The following is a 25,097-nucleotide window of genomic DNA, read 5'->3' as shown; positions in this document are numbered from 1 at the left end:
TTTTATCCTTGATTTTATCCAAACTCTCACGTTCACTTGACAATCTAGCCTTTCATGCAAGGAACATAAGACGTAAGGTAAAAAAAAAACAAGAGCCATTTTTATTAATTTTATTATAAATAAAAAAAAGATTACAAGAGTAAGTACAGAATGTTGTAAATAATATTTTTTCACGTACATACATCAAAAGTTAATTGTAGCAAATATTTGATTGTGACTTGAGCTTCATCGTAGACAATAAATCTGATTTATTTGTTAAGAAAATAAATAAAATAACATGAATTGTGAATAATTACCAACGTGCAAAAAAATTGGTATTTTGGTAACGCCAACAAAATGGAGACGATCTTAATATAAGATTCCAGTTGTCCATTAGTTCAGAGATATGTATATGTAATAATTATGTCACAGCCTTGTTTCTTAATTAGACGTTTAATTAAGAGCCTAGCCCATTTATTAAACGGCCTTGTTCAGCTAACAATGATATTCAGACATCCAATTAAGGGCCGATTTTTCAATGCTTGGATAAAACTTATCCGTCCAATAAAGTATTACACGATAATATTAAAATGTCACGTAAACTGTCAAATACGGGCAATTAGAATACGTTTTTAAAATGGTAGTTTTAAACATTATTCGACGAATAATTTTTATCCAAGCATTGAAAAATCGGCCCTTAACAAACTACTTGAATCGCGCGAAATGAGCTTTCCTACTGGTTTAGGCAAGCGATTTTCCTTCAAATTTAGATCAATTTATTTGTAGATAAAATGAACTGTTTATTCATATTTCAGAATCTAAAATAAGGTAACGGGAGACATTAAATAATATTACTTTTTAAAATTATACTGTACTGTGAAGACAAGCTTTTATTCTAAAACATTTTCACAAAAAGGATACTCATTGTGTACAAGTTCACCGTGCGCAGAAAGAACATCGTCGTTAGTTACAATATTGCCAAGAGGTACAATGGTGCCATCTTGTAAAGTGATGGCGCGCGAGGGGTCTGGTTGAATACGACCGACTCCCCAAACTGACTGGGTGTCATCTGGCAATTTTGTAACATATTCTTTGGTAAAGCATTTCTTCCTGTTGGAAAAAGAATATAGAAATTTTTAATTAGTATCTATTCATTTGAATGTTCCTGAATGTTATTATGGACTAGTTGAAGTTTTATCGTTGTTCGACTAATCGAATTATAGGTACGAAGTATGCACGAATATATTATAAAAAAAAGAGCGCCAAAAGTGGTTTATCGCAGATAAAACCAAAACTAAAAGTAATTACACAATATATACTTACATAATTTATAAATCTTGACCAAGGAAGATTTCTACGATTGATATAATATTTAGAAACTAAAATAACTCCAGCAATAGTGCAGTGCCTGGAGCATTCAAAACCGTATAACCTCGGATTAGAGTTGATATTTTGCTGCAAGTGTCTCTAAGTCGGTTATACCAGAATTCCTGGATACCTACCTTTTCTGGATATCTCGATAATAATCGGTTTTCTGGACGGCTATAAAATTCGTGATGGATTCATTCAAAGTTGAAGTGTTGATGTATGGAATCTGACTACACCGGCATTTTTTTGTATGGAGATACTACAAAGTACAATTAAGACCTCGTCTACTCGAGAGAATGCCGCAATTTGGACGAATTAAACCGGAAATTGAGAGTAGCAGAAGAAACCATTTAATATAATAAAAGGGTATTCAGACGTTTAAAAGACACTTGCAGTGAGCAACAGGGGGGGTCATTTTGAAAATTTATTGTAATTAAACACCTTGTAATTGGTTTTATTTTGTTTGCATTAAAATTTTGCACTTACCACTTTTAGATTTCAATTTTTCGATTGAAGCCTTATGAATAATAAAATGAAATTTTCAGGGTAGCTACCTCATAGATAGAGTAAGTATTTAAAAAGCCAAACGGATATTTTTTATGTGATTTTATTTTTTACGGGCCCTTAAAGTTATGAACATACTGGGTAATTTTATCTTTCTTGGCATTAAATTCTTTCTTTTTATTCCATTCGAAGATCTAACCATAGTATATGTTACTATACTGAATTGGCCTATCTTTCAGCTTAGCACACAAAAAAAATCAAGCATTTACCGCCATAATTCACATCACCATAAATCAAAATCTCTACGTACTCGGCGATAGGTGAAAATTTGAAAAAAAAACGTCATAACTCCGAAAATACGAAAAATCACAAAATATACATGGGGGTGATTCGGATAGCCCTTTATGTCTTCTACCTCCCAGCTTCAGTATATCACTACTTCTTGGGACACCCTCTATGGTCAAACATGAATTTTTCACAATAATTTGTTTAAACAATGAAACAATGGAGTGCACAAAAAAAATTGGGTAAACATTGCAATTTATAGATTAAAAAACAATATCCCACATCGATCATATTAATTCATTCACTATAACTCTTATCCGAGGTGAAGACCCCCAGGCACTCTGTTACAAGCTTAAATACATAATTGTTGAAATTAAAGTACAGTTCCTGTCTTAGTCTAAGTTGAGGATATTTTAAAGCACATGTAACTCACATATTACCAAGCGCCACTTCGCACAACAGAAGCACCCCACTGGGATGGTCCGCAGTAGCGTGTATGTATTGTGCGGACTTCGTCACTACGTCCGCGAAGTATATCCCTTTGCCGAACATGTAGCCTGTTACTGGCACCCCTGGTGGTGCTATGCGGAGACCTTTGCAAGTTTTACGTGTTTAAAAACAATATTTATTATGCAGTCTGATACCATAGACTACTGAAAATGGGTCAATGTTGACTATTATTGATTTCGAGAGATTCTATAAGTTTAGGTTCTTGATACATGATGGATTTTTGTAATACCATCGAGGGATAGCACTCTGAAGTCTTAATGCTATAGATATTAATTTGTACAAAAAAAAAATTAAAAGAAAGAATCTGCATTCAAATAATTTCAAAATTTTGTTTTCCACAATGTGAATACAACCGACTATAATCCGTTAAAGTTACGCCTTGTAATTTTATTTTTTCATGATAAGGATAAATGAAAGAGTTTGATACAAAAAAAAATTAATATGTTACTGTCTTACCACAAAAAAACTTTAGATAGAGTTTATCTTTAAGCGCGGGTTCTCTTTAATCTGGTTTTGTCGTCTTTCCCATAGACAACTATTAAAGTGCCAGATCCCTGGTTTAAAGTTAGACTGTGTTTAAATTGTTTTATGGTAACATAAAAAAAAGTTTTAACATTAAAGTAACACAAAAAAAAGTTTTAACATTAAAATAACCTTTATGAAGTATAGCAGCAATGTTAGAGAGCCGCGACCCGTGCCATAACAGTTTCCTATTGTGCAATGATTTGTAAGGCTCATAGCGCTCCTTCTCACCTTCCCGTTCCACTAGAAATATCTGAATAACCAGAACTGGATTAATATGCAATACATGTTAAAAATGTTAAATGATTCCAAAATGTATACAAACAATATTAATGAATGTATTATAGTCTTCCAATATAAGATACATGTGACTCTTTTAAGTGTAACGACAATTCAAGCATGATTCTAAGTGGATCTATAAGGCCAACAAGACAAGTTAACAAAACGTAATACGACGGTTACCAAATGATATTCATTTGTTTTTGGATTGCGTGATAGGTTTTTTTTTGTTTGTTTCGTAGGCTTTTATGACATCGAAAATATTATTATATTAATAGTCACATATTACGAAAGCTAGCTAAACTGAAAATTTTAAAGAGACAATTTAAAATTTTTTAGACTCACCTCTTCAATGTGCATCTTAAAGGTATTCAAGTGTCTTTCTGATTGAGTGTTCGTAAAGTATTCCAATATCATATTGAATTCTTTAGAATCTCTGTCCAACGTAACGATTTCTGTGTTCAGTCTATGGTAGTATGTTTCCATTCTATTGACAGACGCGTCCATTTCTAAAAAAGTATAAATAAAAATTAGATCAATGAAAAAGAAATCTTTGAAGTGTGACAAGATTGGAGACCATTACAAGAATTGTTTCCACTTATATACCTATCAGCAAAATAATACTTATAAAACATATAAATATAAAACACTAGCGGTCCGCCCCGGCTTCGCCCGTGGTACATATTTACGTTTTCTCTACATAAGAACCATCCTCGTACTTCAAGGAATATAATAAAAAAAGAATTATCGAAATCGGTTCAGCCGTTCTCAAGTTATGCGCTTACCAACACATTTTGGGATTCATTTAATATTATAGACTAGCTTTCCGCCCTCGGCTTCGCCCGCGTTTTCAAAGAAAAACCCGTTCTCGTAGGATTTCGGGGATAAAACCTATCCTATGTCCTTTCTCGGGTATCAAACTATCTCTATACCAAATTTCATGCAAATTGGTTCAGTAGTTAAGGCGTGATTGAGTAACAGACAGACAGACAGAGTTACTTTCACATTTATAATATTAGTATGGATTACTTCACAAAACTTATAAAACATAAATTACCTTCTTCTAATAATTTATACGATAAGTGAGTGTTCCGCAAGTTGAATAGCATCTCAAATTTGGAACTAATTAACTCCATGCTACTCAGAACCACTAAATCTTTTTCTGTTCCCTTATGTGGTATCTTCGTATAGAATCTGCAATCAAAAATGATATTTATTTCAGGCTTGATGGAGCGAGCAGAATATCAGTGAATTTTTGAGTAGATTCAATTACACAGGCACAAAAGAAAAAATAAAAAGAACTTACTTATTAGAGAGATCTTTAATCCTATTATAGCTGACTTTTCCCTTTTGGACTAGAAGAAATAAATGCAATAAGGTCTCATATCCCGCTCTGATCTGTTCATCAGCAAGGACACCTAAGGGCATTTTGCTCGAATCCACCTGAATAAATAGCAATCAAAAATTATAAAACATTTCAAAAATGAAGTACTTATATGTATTTTACTACAAAAACCCAACACCCAATCTACCACCTAATTGGTCACTTCTTCTAGGAGTTCTACTAGGAGTAGGAATGCACAAAATACTTTGGGATAAAGGCACCCTTAACAATGTGTTTTGGGTATTTACAACAGGATTATTGATCGGGGCACAAAGTATACAAGCGAAATATAAAAAACTACAGGATTATTTATACACATATGTGTTATCCTCAATGTGTAAATATTAAACACCATTAAAATCCCACACTATGTTTGTCTAACTACTAGAATGCTTACAAGAAACCATGTGTTCGTATTACTTATTGTATTTCCGCAAATTTTGAAAAAAGGACCGAATTTTTATTGTCTTCACTGCACCTGCAGAAATTTGAATCATTAATTATCAGCAATAACTAAGAAAATAACGAGCATAAATTAACATCTCATATTGTTGTTAATTTTAGTTTGCATTAACATATTGGATAAAATGCTCAATCTCGTTCGAGTCACCAACTTAGCATAAAACATGTAGGTATGCTTAAGGGCTACCGCACACGGGCCACTGGCCTCCGGCCACAAAACGCCGCCACCGGCATATTTCCTGCACTTTTCATACATTTTATATGGACTCGCCGCACACGGTTGACGCCTGTGGCGGCGTGGCGGCGTTTGTGGCTGTGGCCCGTGGCTCGTGTGCGGCGACGGTTATGGATAAATCATAATAACGTTAGTATTCATATCATCACTTCTTGAAACTTAATACCTGTAAGGTAGGTTAGTGGAAATTGATATTTTTGGTTTTATGGCATTCAAATGCTTTATAAATATAAATTTATAAGGAATAGAAAAAATTCGAACACTCTGGCGGGTCACGAGTGGCCGAGTTGGTCAGGCCCCGGAATGGCGCGAAAGTTCCGCTTCGTGATCGAATTTTTTCTGGTTAGTTAAGTTAAGTATCAGTTAGTATTGTAGATATATTAACTCTTTACACTTACATCAATATCTGCTATTGTTTTATTAATGATGTTGATATCGAAGAGCAAAACCATCAGTTTCTGTAATGTAACTGGTAGAGAGCTTTGGCTATCCATGAGTAGTACAGGAATTGTTTTGTTCAGATTAGCCAATTGCACCAAATCGTATTTACCATGTTTCTAAGAAAAAATAAAAATGTTAAAAATATATTAACTAGTACGTGTACTGCATAATCAACAATAGATAACTATATTTGATAACCTTCTGAAATTGATGCCTTGAACACCACGTGTTCCCCGTCTTCTTGAAAAATTCCTTTGTAAATAATTCCTTAGCTCCACTTAAGTCATCCTCAAACTCTTTCACAGTTAAGAAAGGTTTGGAACCAGTTTCACCCGTCCTCTTAACAACCCAGTACCTGTTAGAAGGGCATTTCTACAATCTATACTAATATCATAAAGCTAAAGAGTTTGTTTGTTTGAACGCGCTAATCTCAGGAACTACTAGTCCGAATTGAAAAATTCTTTAGATGATTTATCGAGGCAGGCTATAGGCTATATATCATCACGCTAAGACCAACAGCGGAGACCAACAGCGGAGCGGAGTGATGCGTGTGAAACCACGGAGGACAGCTAGTAATTTATAATTTACTAGCTTTCCGCCTGCGGCTTCGCCCGCGTTTTCAAAGAAAAACCCGCATAGTTCCCGTTCCCGTGGGTTTCCGGGATAAAACCTAGCCTATGTTACTCGTGGATAATGTAGCTTTCGAATGGTGAAAGAATTTTTAAAATCGGTCCAGTAGTTTATGAGTCTATTCATTACAATCAAACAAACAAACAAACAAACAAACAAACAAAGTTTTCCTCTTTATAATATTTGTGTTAGTTTATACCTACCATAGATTGAAGAACTTTTGAGAGCAATTATATTAGACTAGCTTTCCGCCTGCGGCTTCGCCCGCGTTTTCAAAGAAAAACCCGCATAGTTCCCGTTCCCGTGGGATTTCCGGGATAAAACCTAGCCTATGTTACTCGTGGATAATGTAGCTTTCGAATGGTGAAAGAATTTTTAAAATCGGTCCAGTAGTTTATGAGCCTATTCATTACAATCAAACAAACAAACAAACAAAGTTTTCCTCTTTATAATATTAGTGTAGATAAATAAGATTATAATAAATAAATGGCAATTTTGTAAATATGAACGTCTGATTATTAACAAACAGTTGATATTATCAGATCATCAAAAGCTTTTTTTATTTATATAGCATATTATTTACCATTTAGAATAATCAGCTTCTAGCAACTGTATGGTACAACTGAGGTTGGCACAAAACTTAGAGTTCAGGTCTGTTCGGTTAAGGGTCGCGGTGAATGGTTCGTCATCTCTGTATACATGCGCCACTTGTTCCAGCCCCTGGATGCACAAAACTGGCACCCCATCTATAAATAAATAGTATAAAGAAAAACCTAATATATACTATAACTATTAAACACATAGGTATTGAATTAGTATTTTTCACTTACACAGTCATTTTTTAACATAACATCTCTTACTGTATAAGTGGCACTGGCTCACATCTCTCCTTTGATTTTTGTCCCGCTCATTTCAATGTCATATGAAACCTCTGGTTTAAAAAAAGAACTGTCCAACGATACCTTATGTTTATAGATTTTATTTTAAGATAATAGACTTGAAACCTTATTAGACCATCGCCGAAGTATTAACGTTAAAGTTGAATTAAATATTGACGCAATCTTTTATACGTAAACTCACCCTTAACTTTGGTGGTTGCAATATCAGTATCGGCCGTCTTAGCCGAATACATATTTCCTGACACCTTTACTTGCTTGCCTTCAATGACGTCTTGCGGTACCCGAGATAGAACCTTAAGAATATAAAAAAAAAGTTCAAAATACAGTTCACTAAAATAATATGTTACAATCCATAAAAATATTTTTTGAATATAACAGCGTTTTCAAAAATGCGTACTATAGTACTAACTCGTTGCATACATTCAAAATACATTACCAATATAAGCAGGATTTTCGGAAGAAAAATAGCTCTTCTTTAAGCTTAATAAAATGATTTCTTTTATATAAATTGATAAATCACAAACTTGTTGTCAAGCTTTATTAAAAAAAAAACTTACATCAAAAGCCCAATCCGCGATATTATGTTTCTCGATGAGAGACAGCGCACCAATTAATTCCATACTAGGAGTAGATTCAATTTCATCCAGATACTTTTCTTCAATTACCTGGGAATAAAAAAAATTTCAAGTGTAAGTGGCATAATTAGTTCCATACAACTAGGGATGTAACGATACCGATACTGATACCGATATATCGGCCGATATATCGGCAAGCCGATATATCGGTATCGCCGATAATAAATCAACCGATACCGATATTTTTTTATTAAATTATTTCTTTTCTTTTATGTTTTTGCATTGTATTCATTCATATTGTTTTATTTCTGTTTCTGTAATAGCACAGTATTACCATTATTTCCTACAGTAGTGCGACGAATGTACTTGTGCAGAGAAACGGAGGGGAACTGGCGGGGGTCGGGCGACGCGGGCCGCGTAAAGCAAACACGCTTAGTTTGCTTTACCTAGCGCGAAAGGATGTCGCAGTCGTATTTTTTGTGTAATAATTTTATTATACATAGGTACTTACATATTCTATAATGGCGCGCACAAACTGTTCGGTTTACGGATGTAAATCTACATTGAAATCCCAGAAGGAAACAATATTTCAGAAAGATTGTATTAATTGTATCTGTTGAATTAAAATCAAAGCTATGTATATATGTTGTCCTCATTATTTTCTAATCAGATTGTACATCCCAATGCGAATGCATTACTTAGTTAAATGTTATAATATACAATTAAGAACATCCAAAAATAAAGTGTCCACGTAAATAATATTTAGCAGTGCAATATCTGTAATTATATATTTATGAACAAATAATTACATCAGATTTAATAATCGCAATTATTTTAAATGTACATATGAATAAAGATTTCATCATAATATTAATAATCAAAATTGTTTTATTTCCCATTTGTTGCAACCCTAGCGTATTTTCGTGTGGCAGCGTCATTACCTACGCTGGCGGCGGCATCGCGCGACATCAAAGGCGATTCCTTACTGTAGGAAATAATGGTAATACTGTGGTAATAGTGTTAAGGAAGAGCGGAACCTCCTGACACAAGCATTTTATTTGCTTACTAGGAGTGTTCCAATCACAAATTTGTTTATGTAAGGGAAAGAAATAAATAATTTTGAATTTTTTTAATTTTTAACGTGATAACGTTTTTAAATATGATATGCTTTCATATAACGATTCCAATGGAAATCCTTACCTTATTTGCAGTTACTCGCCCTTAACGCTTTTTTAGTTAAGTAATTTTATTTAGGAAAAATTCTAATAACACTTTTTTGCTTAGCTACAAAGCAGCTAACCCTCATTTTTTAGCTAAAAGGCAGTTATCCGATTCTGGTGATGCATCAGTTTTGGGGATGAGAGTGATGATGAAATAATGTCCCTCCCAAGCAGAGTACCGATTGTTTTTGATTTTCTTTTACAAGACGTATTGTTTCTGATCAGGTTTACTAAGTTTTAAACAATCTAGCAGCTAAATTACGGAAAATATAACAAGTCAAAGTTACGAAAATTATTTATTATTTATTTATTTATTTGTCTCTGTAACCGAGAAAGAGAAGAAAGACAGTCTGTACTATTTAATTTTTAAAACTATTTATTAATTATGTAATTTACCCCTTGGGTGGAATTAGTAATCGACTGTCAAGCAATGTACTAGAGATGGTGATACAAAAATTGTTAGGAGTACACTACCTTTGACCCGCTGACGGGGAGTCCATTTTGCAACTATTGCTATTTTTTCTTATCTTTATATGTATTAGATTATTAAGATTTGTATTTTTTACATTGTAGCAAATAAAAAGTTTTCTACCTCCTGCTATTTTCCACATATTCTGGTATATTATATTTTCTGAATGTGGATGAAAGAGTCTTCTAATCATTTGATAAGCGGTTCTACATTATTTATTAAGAGCATCCCACATGTAAGAGCTTGAAGCCCTATTGAAACCAGGGTGTATTTTTTCAAAAACCTTGTGCACAAGTCTTAATTTTTTTTTCAGGAAACGATTTATGTTTACATTGTTTGTGGTTCTATATGTACTCACATATCCGTGACTCATATGATGGCTTCGCAGAAGAATATTTATAAAATAACGTTAAAATTGCAATTCTAAATGAATATACGGTTCCAAAAAAGAAAAGCGAGAAGATTTATCTCAATCTTAACCCCTTAATGAGCCACTGTAATGAAATAAACGTGAACATGACGAGAAATAAAGGTTAATTTTATCGAAAACTTAAAAGAGTAATTTAGTAAAAGAGTTTAAAATACTTGTTACTCACAATAAGACGCTAAAACCATTAATTTAGATAAAGCTTTTGATCCTTTTCCTTTCCATTGGTTGACCTAGAGGATGTAATTCCCGAGAGCAAAGCCTCAGACAGCAGCAAATTTTTAACATTAGTAAGATTAAAATTTAGTACTTACAACTATATAGAATCATAGTACAAAAGCATCCAAAAACCCTTAAACGCTGATTATAAAGTTTTTGAAATTTAAATTAAAACGAAAGTCATAGCTTAAAAGTAGTTATAGTAGCTTAACGTCGTTTTAGGTAAGCATTTTATTACTAAATAAAATAAATCACAAAATAAAAAAAAAAATACTAAATTACTTAGCTAAAAAGTCGCTATGGTATGTGAACGGCCGTCTTGTCCAGTAAATAGTTAAAATTTTCAGATTATATGCTGAACTAAACGAGAAAAAGTGAATTTAAAAATAAATTATAACAGTTTCTGGGTAAAAACTAATATTTATATATAATTAAATGTCGATCGATGTATCTCACAATAATTATTGTAAGTGTCATAATTTTTAAGAAATAACGATTTCCGTGTTTTTTGCCATTTAGGCGCTGACTCCACGAGCGAGAGAATCGCGACGAGTCCGCCCTTATATCGTCGGATAATCTCCACGAACGAGCGATAATTCCGCCGCGTATCGTCGCGAGTCGTAACGGAATCGCAGCGTTTCCGCGGCGACTCGTAACGGTATCGCCACGTTTCCTTGAAGAGAACTACGAGAAGACCAGAGGCAACGCTGAAATGCCGCTGCGTTTGACAGCGCGCCCGCTGCGCGATCGTCGCGAGCGCGCGGCGGGCCCGTTGCTGGTCGCGGCGGGCTAGCGACGATGTAATGACGTTTCGCACGCTCATTGCCACTCGTCGCATCGCGGCGATAATATCGCCGTGTGGAGACGGTTCCATAGAGAGTGTATAGAAATACGTGGCACGACGATAATATCGCCGCGATTCTCTCGCTCGTGGAGTCAGCGCCTTACTCGAAACTCACTTCGTGGGCTTAACGGCTTTCTAGTTAAAGGACGGCAGAATAGTAAACTTTTATTAGGTACTGATTGTATGTGTATTACTTAAAGTTTAACTGACTTCGTAAAATAATAATACTAAAATAAATGGTTTTGTTGTTTTTTGATTTGGCATTTTTATTTAAAAGAATACGATTAACAGTTGTCTCTGTTAAATGTTGGTAACTTTTTATGCACAATTCACTATTTATTTTTCTACCAAGCCATCGATATCGGTATCGGTATCGGTATCGCCGATACATTACTAAAAATATCGGTATCGGTATCGTATCGGCAAAATCATGTATCGTTACATCCCTACATACAACATTCCATACTAATATTAAAAACGCGAATATCTGTTTCTCGCACTTTTTATCTTAAACATGTACAGTCACATGTTACATTTATTTTTCAAACACGTTTTCTTCAAAAAAAAACATTCAACTAGTTAGACTACAACGCACAGCTAGTAAATTATCAAAATCTCACATGAATGCCGCCAATCTCGATCTTTTCCACCACACTTGAGCCCTTCTTCAGCGCATCCGGTGTGGAAAGTACCGCGGCTACAGTCTGCACCAGCTGGCTGGTAACGAGCCCCCCGAGCCGTAGTATGCGACGCTTGATCGCCTCCTTCAGCTCCGCTTTCAGACCGTGTATGTAGAACTGCACGTTCTTTAGTGGCGCGTGCACGAGTATTGTTCTTGGCCTGAATTTGTTTTGATGGTACATTGGTATAGTGTTTGAGGTAGGGATGTAACGATACCGATACCGATACCAATATATCGGCCGATATATCGGCAAGCCGATATATCGGTATCGCCGATAATAAATCAACCGATACCGATATTTTTTTATTAAATTCTTTCTTTTCTTTTATGTTTTTGCATTGTATTCATTCATATTGTTTTATTTCTGTTTCTGTAATAGTGTTAAGGAAGAGCGGAACCTCCTGACACAAGTATTTTATTTGCTTACTAGGAGTGTTCCAATCACAAATTAGTTTATGTAAAGGAAAGAAATAAATAATTTTGAATTTTTTTAATTTTTAACGTGATAAAGTTTTTAAAATCGTTTTAGTCGGGTGACATGTTCATAAACTTGTGTCACACCAAAACCTCACGAGCGCGATCGCAGGTATAACGAGAGAGAGACGGACCGATCTCCCGTTTCATCTCGAGCGCTGCCACTGCATTATGTTATCACGTAAACATCTCGATCGTAAACCTACTTTACAAACAACCAATTTTTTTGATATCAAATAATTCAAAAACCCGCGCCCAATGAACGATGCGGGAGGCCGCCCGCGCGTGCGCACTTTGTTTTCTGAAAAAACTCTACCAATAGTAAACTTTTATTAGGTACTGATTGTATGTGTATTACTTAAAGTTTACAAACTCAAACTCAAACATTTATTCATTCAATTAGACTTCTTATAGAAGCACTTTTGAAACGTCATTACATATTTTAAAATTTACCACCGATTCGGAAAGCAGTATCTACGGAGAAGAACCGGCAAGAAACTCCATAGTTGCTCTTTTAAATCATGTCAGTTTTACAATTTTACAAAATACATATGTAACATCATAATATATTATAATAACATGCCAAAGAACTGTCCTGTGGTTTTTTCGCGACAACCCTCCATGGGTTTTTATCGTCCATATATTCCTGAATACTGTAGTACGCTCTCTGAACTAGTACATTTTTTATATAAGTTTTAAATTTAGAACTACTAAACTCTTTAATATTATGAGGAATTCTATTGTAAAAGCGTATACCTTGACCCATAAATGAATTTTTAACTTTAGCTAATCGGAAAAATGGCATTTCAATTCTATTTCTGTTCCTTGTGCCATAACAGTGTCTATCTCCTACTCTTGTGTGTAAGTCGGCGTTTAACTGACTTCGTAAAATAATAATACTAAAATAAATGGTTTTGTTGTTTTTTGATTTGGCATTTTTATTTAAAAAAATACGATTAACAGTTGTCTCTGTTAAATGTTGGTAGCTTTTTATGCATAATTCACTATTTATTTTTCTACCAAGCCATCGATATCGGTATCGGTATCGGTATCGCCGATACAATACTACAAATATCGGTATCGGTATCGTATCGGCAAAATCATGTATCGTTACATCCCTAGTTTTAAGCTATTGCATAGCTTCTATCGCGGGCCTTGAGCGCGGGAACCGAATCCAGAAATTGCGTAACGAAAAACCTCACGCTCCCCACTCCGACGGGCACGGAGGTGTGGCTTGAAGGCATGCTATGCAATAGCTTTACCGCGGCAGTCCCCGAGTGCCACACGTCTTTTTTTAAATATTTATTTATATTTCTTTATGGAAAGCAGCTCTTATACAAAGTAAATAAACACTTTAAAAAATACACAAAAGGCACGCTACACAGCAATCTCTGCCGGGCCTCCTGGTAGGGAAGGGAATGTCAGAAGTTTATGGCATAGCACAAGAGAAAAAAAAGATAAAATAACGCAAAAAACAATTGTTAGAAAATAAAAAAAGTTTGAATATTAATTTAAACGTAATAAGTAGACATCGGATTATATGCACTAACAAAATGCCAAAATATGCATGCAAATATGCACTAAAAAAGGCCGAAATATGCACTAAAAACGACTGATATGCCTAAAATATGCACAATACAGAATCAAAAAACAGTGAAATTTTCTTGAAATTAAGTATAGTTTTTGTGCCAATATACAATTAAGCAATTTTACCAAATATTCGAGCACAAATTTGTGACATTTGTCACCCGCGAGCCCAGTGTTTCCATCTTAGACCTTTCCGGGCTAAATCTAGCCCTTTTTTTTGGAATTCAACCCGTGTTTTAAGTTTTTAGCCCCAAAAGGGTAATCTAGCCCTATTTTGTATGGCTCAAAATTTACTTAAAATGGAGCCCATTTTGTAATTTTTTGCCATTTTACCAGGCCAAAATAGGGTTTGCTTACTCGTTGAGCATTCTAATTGGCTAATAAAGGTTAGTTGACCAATCAAAACTCCCGCTACTTAACGAAATATATGCACGATTGGGGAAAAAGGCTAAAATATGCACTAACGCCGTAATAAGAGAGTTTTATGCATTTGCATATGCAAATATGCAAATGCATATAATCCGATGTCTAGTAATAAGCATTGCCAAACTACAAAACTGAATAATTGATGTAGGTAGTCAGTTGATAACAAATCGCAATAGTCACAAAGACTGTAAGCGAAATGAGGGTAGATGGGTTGAACATTGAATAATCGTCTTAACAATTGTGCATTGGTCACAACCACTAGGAATGCGATTCAAAGTGACGTCACATTTCATAGACAATCGACAATAAGTGTATAGTCTATGATTCAATACCTTAATGAGTTTTGAAAAGTAACGAAAATATAGATCTGTATCTATTAAACTAACTTCTTTGGCTGCTGTGGAGGTATTTCTATGAGTCGCTCATCGTTGAATATTCTTTCTCCTAAGGTTGGCACATAATCCCCAAAGGCTGCATACTTTAGCAATTCCAGCGGAATTTCCATCAATTTCCTGCGAGGATTCCTAGTTTGATATTTACACGAGCCCCATTCATCGCGATGACCTGTAAATTTTATTTATATCATATTATAACACTCGGGCATTGAGATAATATGAATATGGAGACGATACCGCCTACACCACTTATGTTCCACTCAACATACGTCATGTGGCGTAACTGCACTCAGTCGCTTGCTCGCTCATTGGCGCGAACGTCACGCTCATTTTTTATTTGTTTTAAAGTGAAACGCATCAAATATGCCTACGTGTGTGTTACGATATTGCACAAATAATACGGAAAAGTGCAAAACTTTTCAATCAGTAAGTAACTAGATAATAATTTTTAAAACTTAGAGCGTATACGCATTATGCGGGTAACCGCATTGCGGGTAGCCGTCCGGCTGACCGCAAGCACAATTATGTACGTAATATTCATTTCTATGCGCACTGTGCGGTCTGCGGTAGCCGCATCGCAGTGCGCATAGAAATGAATATTACGTACATAATTATGCTTGCGGTCAGCCGGACGGCTACCCGCAATGCGGTTACCCGCATAGTGCGTATACGCTCTAAGTTAGAACAAAATTTTTGGCGGGCGACATTTTGCGTCATTTGTCATAGATTAAAAATTTAAGATATGACATTGGGCATGAAATAAGTGTTGTTAGTAATATTTGCTGGCGTATATTTTTAAAGTATAAAATAATAATTTTACATATTTAGAAAAGCATAGACTGGTTGTTAATTGAAAAAAGGTGAAATCATGAAATATGAAAATCAATTACTTAATCACCAATTTTTTTTTTGTTAATTGATTTTAATCAATTTTAATTGATATTGTATAAGCTACTGACTTGAAAGTATAATTGAATTATTATTTATTTATCTGCACTAATATTATAAAGAGGAAAACTTTGTTTGTTTGTTTGATTGTAATAAATAGGCTCATAAACTATTGGACCGATTTTGATGAAATTTGGCACAGACAATCTTTAGACCCTGAGAAAAAACATAGGCTACTTTTTATTGCGAAAAATGTACCACGGGCGAAGCCGGGGCGGACCGCTAGTTCAGAGATTAATATTTTTTCTATTCAAGGTTTCCATGTCTGGGCCGTGAAGAAAGGGAAAAATGGGTAAAATTTGTCCAAAACAACCGCAGTGAAGAAACCTGGTTACCATCCGATAGAACTTGCGTCTGTTCATTGCATTTTCGCGATGAGGATAAATATACCACAAAAGCGGGAAGGCGTATTTTAAAGAAGTCTGCTGTTCCTTGTATTGATGTTAGGATGTTAGTAATAATAATAAAATTTTACGGATTTGTATAACAAATAAAATATTATTTTAGCCATCACTAACATTATTATTATTATATTTATTTTAGCCGAAGGTGTGCTACAATAGTACTGGAACAATACAAGCAATTTCTGAGCCGGGAACATGTTCTGAGGATGATGAACTAATTAATATAAATAAACACAATTTTTACACGGCTTTTATTTTTTTTCTAAAAAAGGCTCAATTTGTAAGGAATGAAACTTCCCATAGCCCTGACTGAACCTCCTCATCCTATATTATATGCCAGATATTGTTAGCCCCGCGTAGTAAAGTCAGTTTATATCTAAAATAAATATTAAGTAAGTACAAAGAAAATTTCAAGTCAACGTGCATGTAAGGAGTGGCACCCAATAAAATAGACAGAAAGAAACAAAGTGTCGCCTCTATAGCGGTGAGTCAGTGACATCGCATAATCTATGACTGTCTAGCCGTAATTCGCGCGCCCCGCGCCGCCATCTTGGCGCACAGATTTTGTTCGTGGTGTCTGCTCCATATTCATATTATCTCAATGCACTCGGGTAACAATTTTCACTGATAAAGATATATTTACATTTGTGAATTTTTTTAGTTGTTTCAAACAACAAAAGTAATAAAATAAAAAATAATAAATCTCACCTGTACATTCGTAATTCGAAGTTCTAAGCTGTAACTGTCCCAGGCATTCCGGACACCTATGTAATACGCCGAACGTCATACAATCCGCCAGCAAGTTTAATAGCTAGAAAACGAAACCAAAATAAATAAATATATTCTAATATACGAATACGATTAAAAGATTCGTTTCGATTCTATTCTAGACTAAGTGTTAGTATTGACAAAAAGCTAACATTTAATCCACATATTGACGCAATCTTATCCAAAGTCTCCAAAAAAATAGGTTTTATAATACGTAATACAAAAAAAAATTCAAAAATTATAGAACTAAAATAATATTATATTTATGTTTATGTCGCAAAACAATATCTATACTTCTATACTAATATTATAAAGAGGAAAGGTTTTTAATTATGTATATGTATATGGTTTTCACGCATAAACTACTGGACCGATTTTGATGAAATTTGGCACAGACAATATTTATGTTTATGTAAGAAGAAAGAAAGAAAGAAAGAAAAAACGTTTATTTAATGACACATAGCCTCACACGTACATAATGAAAAACAATTTATACAATACTTATATGCTACAATACTACTACAATACTTACTTACTAATACACATTGAAGTGTGTAGTCTGTGAAGCATGATGCCATTAAAAGGGGAAATCACTCGATGAACATCTGTGACGTAAAAAAAACGTCACAGCACCGATTTTCAGTGAGCCCCGAGAGCAATAATTCGTCATAATATATTTTTAATTGATTATGTCGCAAAACAATATCTATACTTCTATACTAATATTATAAAGAGGAAAGGTTTTTAATTATGTATATGTATATGGTTTTCACGCATAAAAAACTGGACCGATTTTGATGAAATTTGGCACAGACAATCTTTAGACCCTGAGAAAGAACATAGGCTACCTTTTATTGCGAAATATGTACCACGGGCGAAGCCGGGGCGGATCGCTAGTTGTTGAATATTTTGATGACGTGCACAGGAATAAAGAACAAGATAACCAAGCTTTTTTTGTTCTAATTTAGTACCTAAATAAACTCTCATAACAGCAAAATCCTAGTCACATGGTGCAGGTATAATTATATGCATGATCAAGCTGTTTTAATATTAATTATTACTTTGTATTAACTTCATAAATTCATGTTAACGCTTGTGTGTAAGCTTCATACATCTTTTGCTGGCTGAAGTTGGATAGAACTTTCACAAGAAGAAAACAAACATTACAAGTAAATGTTCTTCCTTTGTTATGGAAAATGTTTAAAGAATACAAAGTCAGACATTAGCTAGTCATGCAAACATTTAGGTAAATATTTTATGTTCTAAGTTCTAACCCTCTTACATTATATTCCAATTTACTTTACAAGGTTGCCCCGGCCCAGCTTCGTCAATAACTCAAATAACCTTAACATTTCCACGAAACCAACAATAATGTCAGAACCAATAATTAAGAGATGACGAGAATAAATTTGTTAAACTTTGGTATTCAAAATGGGAGCAGTTAAAAATATTTTCAATCAATAAATGTTCAAATGGCAGACTAAAGATAACCAACACGTCTGGATATTATCCATACTAATATTATAAATGCGAAAGTAACTCTGTCTGTCTGTCTGTTACTCAATCGCGCCTAAACTACTGAACCAATTTTCATGAAATTTGGTATGGAGATATTTTGATACCCGAGAAAGGACATGCTATTTTTTATCCCGGGAAAATGACACAATCCCGGAAATCCAACGGGAACGGGAAATATGCGGGTTTTTCTTAAACTGCGCGGGCGAAGCCGCGGGCGGAAACCTAGTATTGTATAAATATTACGACTTTATGTTAAACATAGAAAATATTAGTCTGGGCTTGGCAAGTTGCTTATTAATCTATACTAATATTATAAATCTGAAGAGTTTGTTTGTTTGTTTGAACATGCTAATCGGACCAGTAGTTTCTGAGAACTACTGGTCCGATTTGAAAAATTCTTTCGGTGATAGATAGCTCCTTTATCGGGTTACCTATCTTAATCTCGAATTTTAATATTCCGAATATCATAATCCAGAAAACGTTTGGACATTTTTTCATAACCCCGAATTTTAAAATTTCGAAGTTTTGTTTGCCATATAATCGCAACTCCGAATTTCATTTGCCCATTTCTTTATTTGTACGACGTTTTACAATCCAGACGAATGAGTTCCAGACATACGAAACCTAAATGCACAAAATCCAGATGACCGTAATCCATATGCACGAAAGCCAGATTTTTAAAACACAAATTTTTGAAATACAGTTAATTGATATCTAGACAAACAATGTCCAGATTTTTGAAATACAGTTAATTTATATCCAGACAAACAATGTCCAGATTTTTGAAATTCAAATAAACGATATCCAGCAAAACGTAATCCTTCCAGGGGGACGCAGCACGAACCTAACCTAACCTTCTGAATAGATTTTAACACTATAACCTTTCTGTAATGGGCAAGTAAAACAATATCGAGTCGGTTCTGGCACTCGCCGGCCGCTGCCGCGGCACGCTCGCTTCGCTCGCTCGGCTCGTGCGTAGGGGCTCACAGTTCAAACCTAACCTAACCTACTGAGTCGAATTTGACACTTAAACCTTTCTGTAATGGGCAAGTAAAACAATAGCGAGTCGGTTCTGGCACTCGCCGGCCGCTGCCGCGGCACGCTCGCTTCGCTCGCTCGGCTCGTGCGTAGGGGCTCACAGTTCAAACCTAACCTAACCTACTGAGTCGAATTTGACACTTAAACCTTTCTGTAATGGGCAAGTAAAACAATAGCGAGTCGGTTCTGGCACTCGCCGGCCGCTGCCGCGGCACGCTCGCTTCGCTCGCTCGGCTCGTGCGTAGGGGCTCACAGTTCAAACCTAACCTAACCTACTGAGTCGAATTTGACACTTAAACCTTTCTGTAATGGGCAAGTAAAACAATAGCGAGTTGGTTCTAGCGTGGGGGTCGTAGTTCAAACCTAACCTACTGAGTCGACTTTGACTCTAAAACCGGTCTGTAATGGACAAGTAAAACAATAACTTTATGTTTATTTTCAGTCGATAGTAAAGGTATAATCACGATTGTATGGAAATCAAATAAAAAGATTATGAAAATCTGGCAATAGTTTATCTGTTATACGATTATATGGGAACCAAATAAAAAGATTATGAAAATTTGGCAATAGTTTATTTGGAAAATGGTACGATGGGAAACAAAAAAAAGTATTCTGAGAATCTGGTATAATAAGATCTGTATTATGAGAATACGGGAAACAAAAAAATACTTTTTAAAAATCTGGTTTTGGTGCATCTGGAAATTGATTCATCTGGGAAATTAAAAAAGGAATTTTAAAAATTTGTCATTCATTACATCTGTCTTTTAAAAGTTCTAACAACCGTTTTCGGGGTTTTAAGATTCGGGTAATAGAAATTCGAGTTTTTAATAGGTTACCCCTTTATCGAGGAGGGCTATAGGCTATATATCAATACGCTAAGATCAACAGGAGCGGAGCCACGCGGGTGAAACCGCGAAGCGCAGCTAGTTTATGATAACAAAGAAATTACCTCTTCAGTTCCTTTCAAAAATTTCATATCATTCCTTTGACATAAATTTTCCAATTCATTTTTAGATAATGCACGTAAAGCTCTCTTATGTTTGTGAAAGGTTTCATTTTGCAGTCTTATTTCCTCGTCGTTGCCGCGCCGCAGAGTGTTCTGCTCGGGCACAATCTTATGCTTCATGGTTGGTTTTTGTACATGTGGTCTAGGAAAGAAAAATTTCCAATAAATTAAATGTGTTAAACTCGACTACCAACTTCCAATAATGTACATATCGCCGTCATCTGGTTGAATCTGCTATTTGATAGAATGACTATCGCGTTCTTTGAAGATATTATCAATGCTAAAGTTTGTGAGGATGGATGTATGTTTGTTACTCATTTACGAAAAAATTATTGGACAGATTTGGATGAAACTATCGAAATAATTGATTTTATCCACGGTTTCATTCGCCGGGTGAAACAGCGCGACGCAGTTAATTTCTAACATAATAGAATGTTTGTTACAACTTTACCTAAAACTTAAAATGAAATATATTTACCTTATGTAATCTTTGACATTTTCTTTATCTGCTTCAGACAACAATTCAAATCCTGGCATATATTCCCCTCCCACAGAAAATTTGAAGTCGCTTCTTATATTTGAAAAGCATGACAAATGATGGAATTGAGGTGTTTCACCATACCTCACTGAATATTCTACTTTGGCAATCCTCAGGTCATCCTAAAAGTAACATTCAGTACTTTATAAATAATTCAATAAAGAAAGTTGTTATCCATAAACAGCCATGCATAAAATCACACAAACTATGTAAATACCTTAATTATTCTTAAGCCGCATATCCTACAAGAAGCAGTGGACGTTTTACTTTTTTCTATAGAAAACTCTGATAGAATAGCTTTCTCTCTATCATCGAGCACAATTTTTCGTTCATCATTTTCACAATTACTATTTTGCTCATTAGGATCAACTGCAAAGTTACAAAATATTAATCATGTGCGTTACAGATGTTTATAGCATATAACAAATTACAATAAAAAGCATTCAATATACTACAGGATCAATGAGATTAAGCTTAGTAAAAAAATAAACAGAAACAATACCTAAGTTCTCTTTAATTCTTATCTGATCTTGAGGCTGAAGAGTGTTAAAATTCTCAAATTCACTAAAGTGTGCAAAGCGTTTGCCGTTTTTGAAAAAACATCTTTCATGATTCCAACGTGGCTGAAAAAACCCTTTTGTCTGAAACAGATAGTTTTCTGGCCATTACATTTAAAATATATATAACACCATTAACTCTCAAGTTCATATTAAGAATAATTAGGATGTAAATACATGAAGACATTTAGACATGTTAAAATTTTGATAATGGGTGTCGAGTTAACTTACGAAGTATATAACTTATGAAATTGAATGTACTAGACGAATCTGTCACTTAAAATGTAGGTCAAATAAAAAGGAAATATTAAAAATCAATCAGTCTTCACCTCTACTTTACCAATAATAAAGATAGATTAAGCTGAAATTCGTGAGGTGTAATGAAATAGACGGTACTACCGCGCCCGTGTTTTTGTTTGATCACCCAAATATACTTGCAGTAAGCAGTTATTTATTTTTGATTAACATTACCTTAAAGACATAGGCAATCCTTAATTCATTGCTGAGAATCTTTTTTTTGCACGATTTACATTCTGACCGACTACTCTTGGCGTAGTCAATTTGGTATTTAAACATTAGATAGGTATTATATAAAAAACAACTGTACACAATACTTTTTAAACGCGAATAGGTTTTTCGAACCAAGTATAATCCGATTAGAAAAATTAGAACGTTATATTATTTTTATAATTTTATTATAGCTACTACAAAATTAGCGCCAATTTTGCCAAAACATTTCTTGACATTGACAATTTGACACCCATGTTTGAACTTTGAAGACTGACTGAAGACAGGCGGTGCTGCCACTTGCTTGCTGCGATAAATCATTACTGTTTCTGATGGCTGGTTCACACATACCCCGTTTTCCAATTACAGCACTAGAGCGCATTATGCGGCATAATGCTTAACGTTGAATGTTCCAACTACAGCAACGCTTCGCACAATCGAGCACTAGAAAAAGTAATGCGCGTGAATTGATGCGTGCAATCGATTTATCGTTAGTAATTATTAATTGTTGGAAAAAATTTTAAAGCTTTCGTTTCATTGTAGTTTTTTCGAAATAATCAAAGTTAATTCAAATTGTGTTAAAAAAATAAATATAAGTATGGATGAAGGTACAAACATTGAAAAAAATGTTAATGAAAAAATCAAAATCCAAATTACTTAAAATAACCGTAAATATTTTTCGACAAATTATTATGTATACCACTTTATTTACACATTAATGAGGTCATTGCTAACTCTATGAATATTTTTTTTTTCAACACTGAACTTAGTGCAACCTGCTGGTGCGTTTCACGTTCCAATTAAGCATCAGCATAATTCGGCATTGTGCGGCACTGAGTCGCATTATGCTCTGTAATTGGAAAACGGGGTTTGATTAGTGCGAGTGCAGGTGTTTAGTAACTACGTGTGGACAGCGACTGTTTAGTGCAAGTGTTTAGTAGGCTGTGTAGAAAAGTGAATAGAAGCGTGTTCTATTTTTTTGCGAGTGGACTGCGAGTAGCCACGTCCCGCGCGCCCTCCCTTCCCCCTCACTCGCAGTGTGCCTGCCTAAACACGTCTGGACAGGAGTGTTTAGTGTTTAGTGTTTAGCGTAGTGTGTCGCACTAATCACCTGCACTCGCAGTGAATTGGACACTACTCGCACTACACACCTGCACTCGCACTAATCACCTGCACTCACACTAATCAAAGTGTAAACCAGCCTTTCCACAGAACAAGAATGAGTTTCGTTCTAGAATTTAATAAATTTTTATTCCTTATCCTCACTCTTAGAACATAGCGCAGACGGCTGTTTTAACACTAATTGTTGGGCTTCTATTATCAATTAATTATTATTTTCGATTCGACAAAGCAGAGCGCTCCGGCCGCAACATCGCCTTTTTTATGAGTTGTTAAAAATTTTAAACTCCCATACGTGGCAAATCCGACTACTATTTTTTATATCATTATAATAATTATTATAGTCCTTTCCACCTAAGATGATTTCTGTGACACATCGATTTTTGACACGTGTAGAGATGTCGGTTACTGAAATCGTATCAATTGTTTCCGATAATCGATAATATTCTATATGGAAATGAAATCGATTTGAATAAAGTACCAAAATTAGTTTTTTCGGCATTTCGCCAACAATTAACTAAGGAAACTTAGCAAACAACAGCAACAAAAAGTCAACAATAACAATTAGTAACAATAACAGAATACCACGTAAAGTATCAATATAAAAATGCAACTTGTATAAAAGGCTGACGCACTAGTACAGACGATTGACTCGATTGACAAACGATCACAAGATGGGCGCCGATTATATGATTTTCCAACTCTATGATTTTTCAACGATCCATTTCATGTACACGAATTGCGTAGGTATTATATTTTTGTGTTATTTTATTTTATTTTTCATTATATTAAACTAAACAACACTGTTTTTTATTTATAAGCTTACGATGTTTTATTTTTATATTTTTGGTAATAATGCCGCCATAAAATAAAAATATTATGCACTAAAATTATTTTGACTTTTTAAACATAAAATACGTAATTCGGAACACGATGAAGTGTCACAGGAATCATCCTAGGTGAAAAGGACTTGGACTATAATACGTGATTAATACCTTATTAAGGTTTGTGAGGAAAGAAAAATTTTAATGAAGGTATTATTTTCATAACAGCATATCATTTATCTACAATATTATTAAATTTATCAAATTTTTATACAGGATAAACAGTCTAATATCATAATAGTTACAAGATAGTAATTATTATCAATAATAATTGTTATTAATTTATTATTTCTCCATATCTTTATTATAGTAAAAATATAAGTGATATGTATTTGTAAAATAAAACAACATTTTTTTATTTCCAAAAATATTAATTAAAACACAGAAATTTTAAGAATTATGGAATTAATAATAATAATCGAATCATCTAAGTACAGATTCATAAAAAAATTAAACAAAACATAATCAACTGTATTAATAAAACACGTTGACAATATTATTTGAAAGATTCAATTTCCAATTTACTTAATATTGTAATGAAATATAACTTCAGAGAACCAAAACACTTATTACATAATATACAGTAATATTGTGATTTTGCTGCCATAAGGCAATCTTCACACTGCCCCGCACCACGCTGCATGTTGCGTGACTGCGTGTTTAACGTTACTTGTAAGTATCTCCGTTTGTATAGAAAACACGCACAGTCCAACACACTAAAAATGCAACCACGCGCGTTCATGCGGATCACGCGCATACACGCGGAGAAACATGCACCCCCGCGCGTAGGTGCGGGGCGAGACGCAAGGTATGGCACACCGAATCCCGCAGTGCCGCGCGTCGTGATGCTCAGTATTGCACGACCACCACAGAGAACGGCGAATAAATGAGAGCCGCCGTGCGTGAATCTACAAACGCACCTACGCGCGTGAGTGCGCAAAAAACCCGCACGATGATGCAGATCTGCACTCCCACAGGAACGCGCGTAGGTGCG

The 25,097-nt window shown here is 34.7% G+C and overlaps 1 protein-coding gene across 1 annotated transcript; it reads right to left on the bottom strand.

Moving 5' to 3' along the window:
• Positions 1–97: 97 nt before the first annotated feature.
• On the bottom strand, positions 98–22,338 carry LOC149904753 (poly [ADP-ribose] polymerase 1-like). Its single transcript, XM_090106829.1, has 20 exons — positions 22,065–22,338; positions 21,539–21,677; positions 21,254–21,405; positions 20,977–21,158; positions 20,442–20,640; positions 16,877–16,979; positions 14,808–14,985; positions 11,873–12,092; positions 8,056–8,163; positions 7,680–7,791; positions 7,183–7,345; positions 6,168–6,324; positions 5,927–6,085; positions 4,754–4,890; positions 4,505–4,641; positions 3,793–3,956; positions 3,301–3,421; positions 2,570–2,729; positions 901–1,089; positions 98–243 (listed from the first exon to the last, which is right to left on the bottom strand). Exons 1-20 carry the CDS (start codon positions 22,167–22,169, stop codon positions 171–173), a joined length of 2,958 nt encoding a protein of 985 aa, XP_089962955.1. The 5' UTR covers positions 22,170–22,338; the 3' UTR covers positions 98–170.
• Positions 22,339–25,097: the final 2,759 nt, after the last annotated feature.

The sequence above is a fragment of the Colias eurytheme genome, chromosome 11 (genome assembly GCF_061535395.1).
Source record: "Colias eurytheme isolate Ceu_HAF_F1 chromosome 11, ilColEury1 Martin Lab GWU primary, whole genome shotgun sequence".
NCBI classification, from domain to species: Eukaryota; Metazoa; Arthropoda; class Insecta; order Lepidoptera; family Pieridae; genus Colias; species Colias eurytheme.
The sequence above is the reverse complement of the archived record's forward strand: the minus strand, read 5'-3'. Positions and strand labels throughout refer to the sequence as shown.

Excerpts from the sequence above, each read along its gene's own strand:
- LOC149904753 (XM_090106829.1), bottom strand. The coding sequence starts at position 22,169 with ATGTTTAAATACCAAATTGACTACGCCAAGAGTAGTCGGTCAGAATGT. Across the intron at positions 8,164-11,872 it reads TCGAGATTGGCGGCATTCAT|GTAATTGAAGAAAAGTATCT; the intron begins GTGAGATTTTGA and ends TTTTATTCCCAG. Across the intron at positions 3,957-4,504 it reads GTATAAATTATTAGAAGAAG|AAATGGACGCGTCTGTCAAT; the intron begins GTAATTTATGTT and ends ATACTTTTTTAG.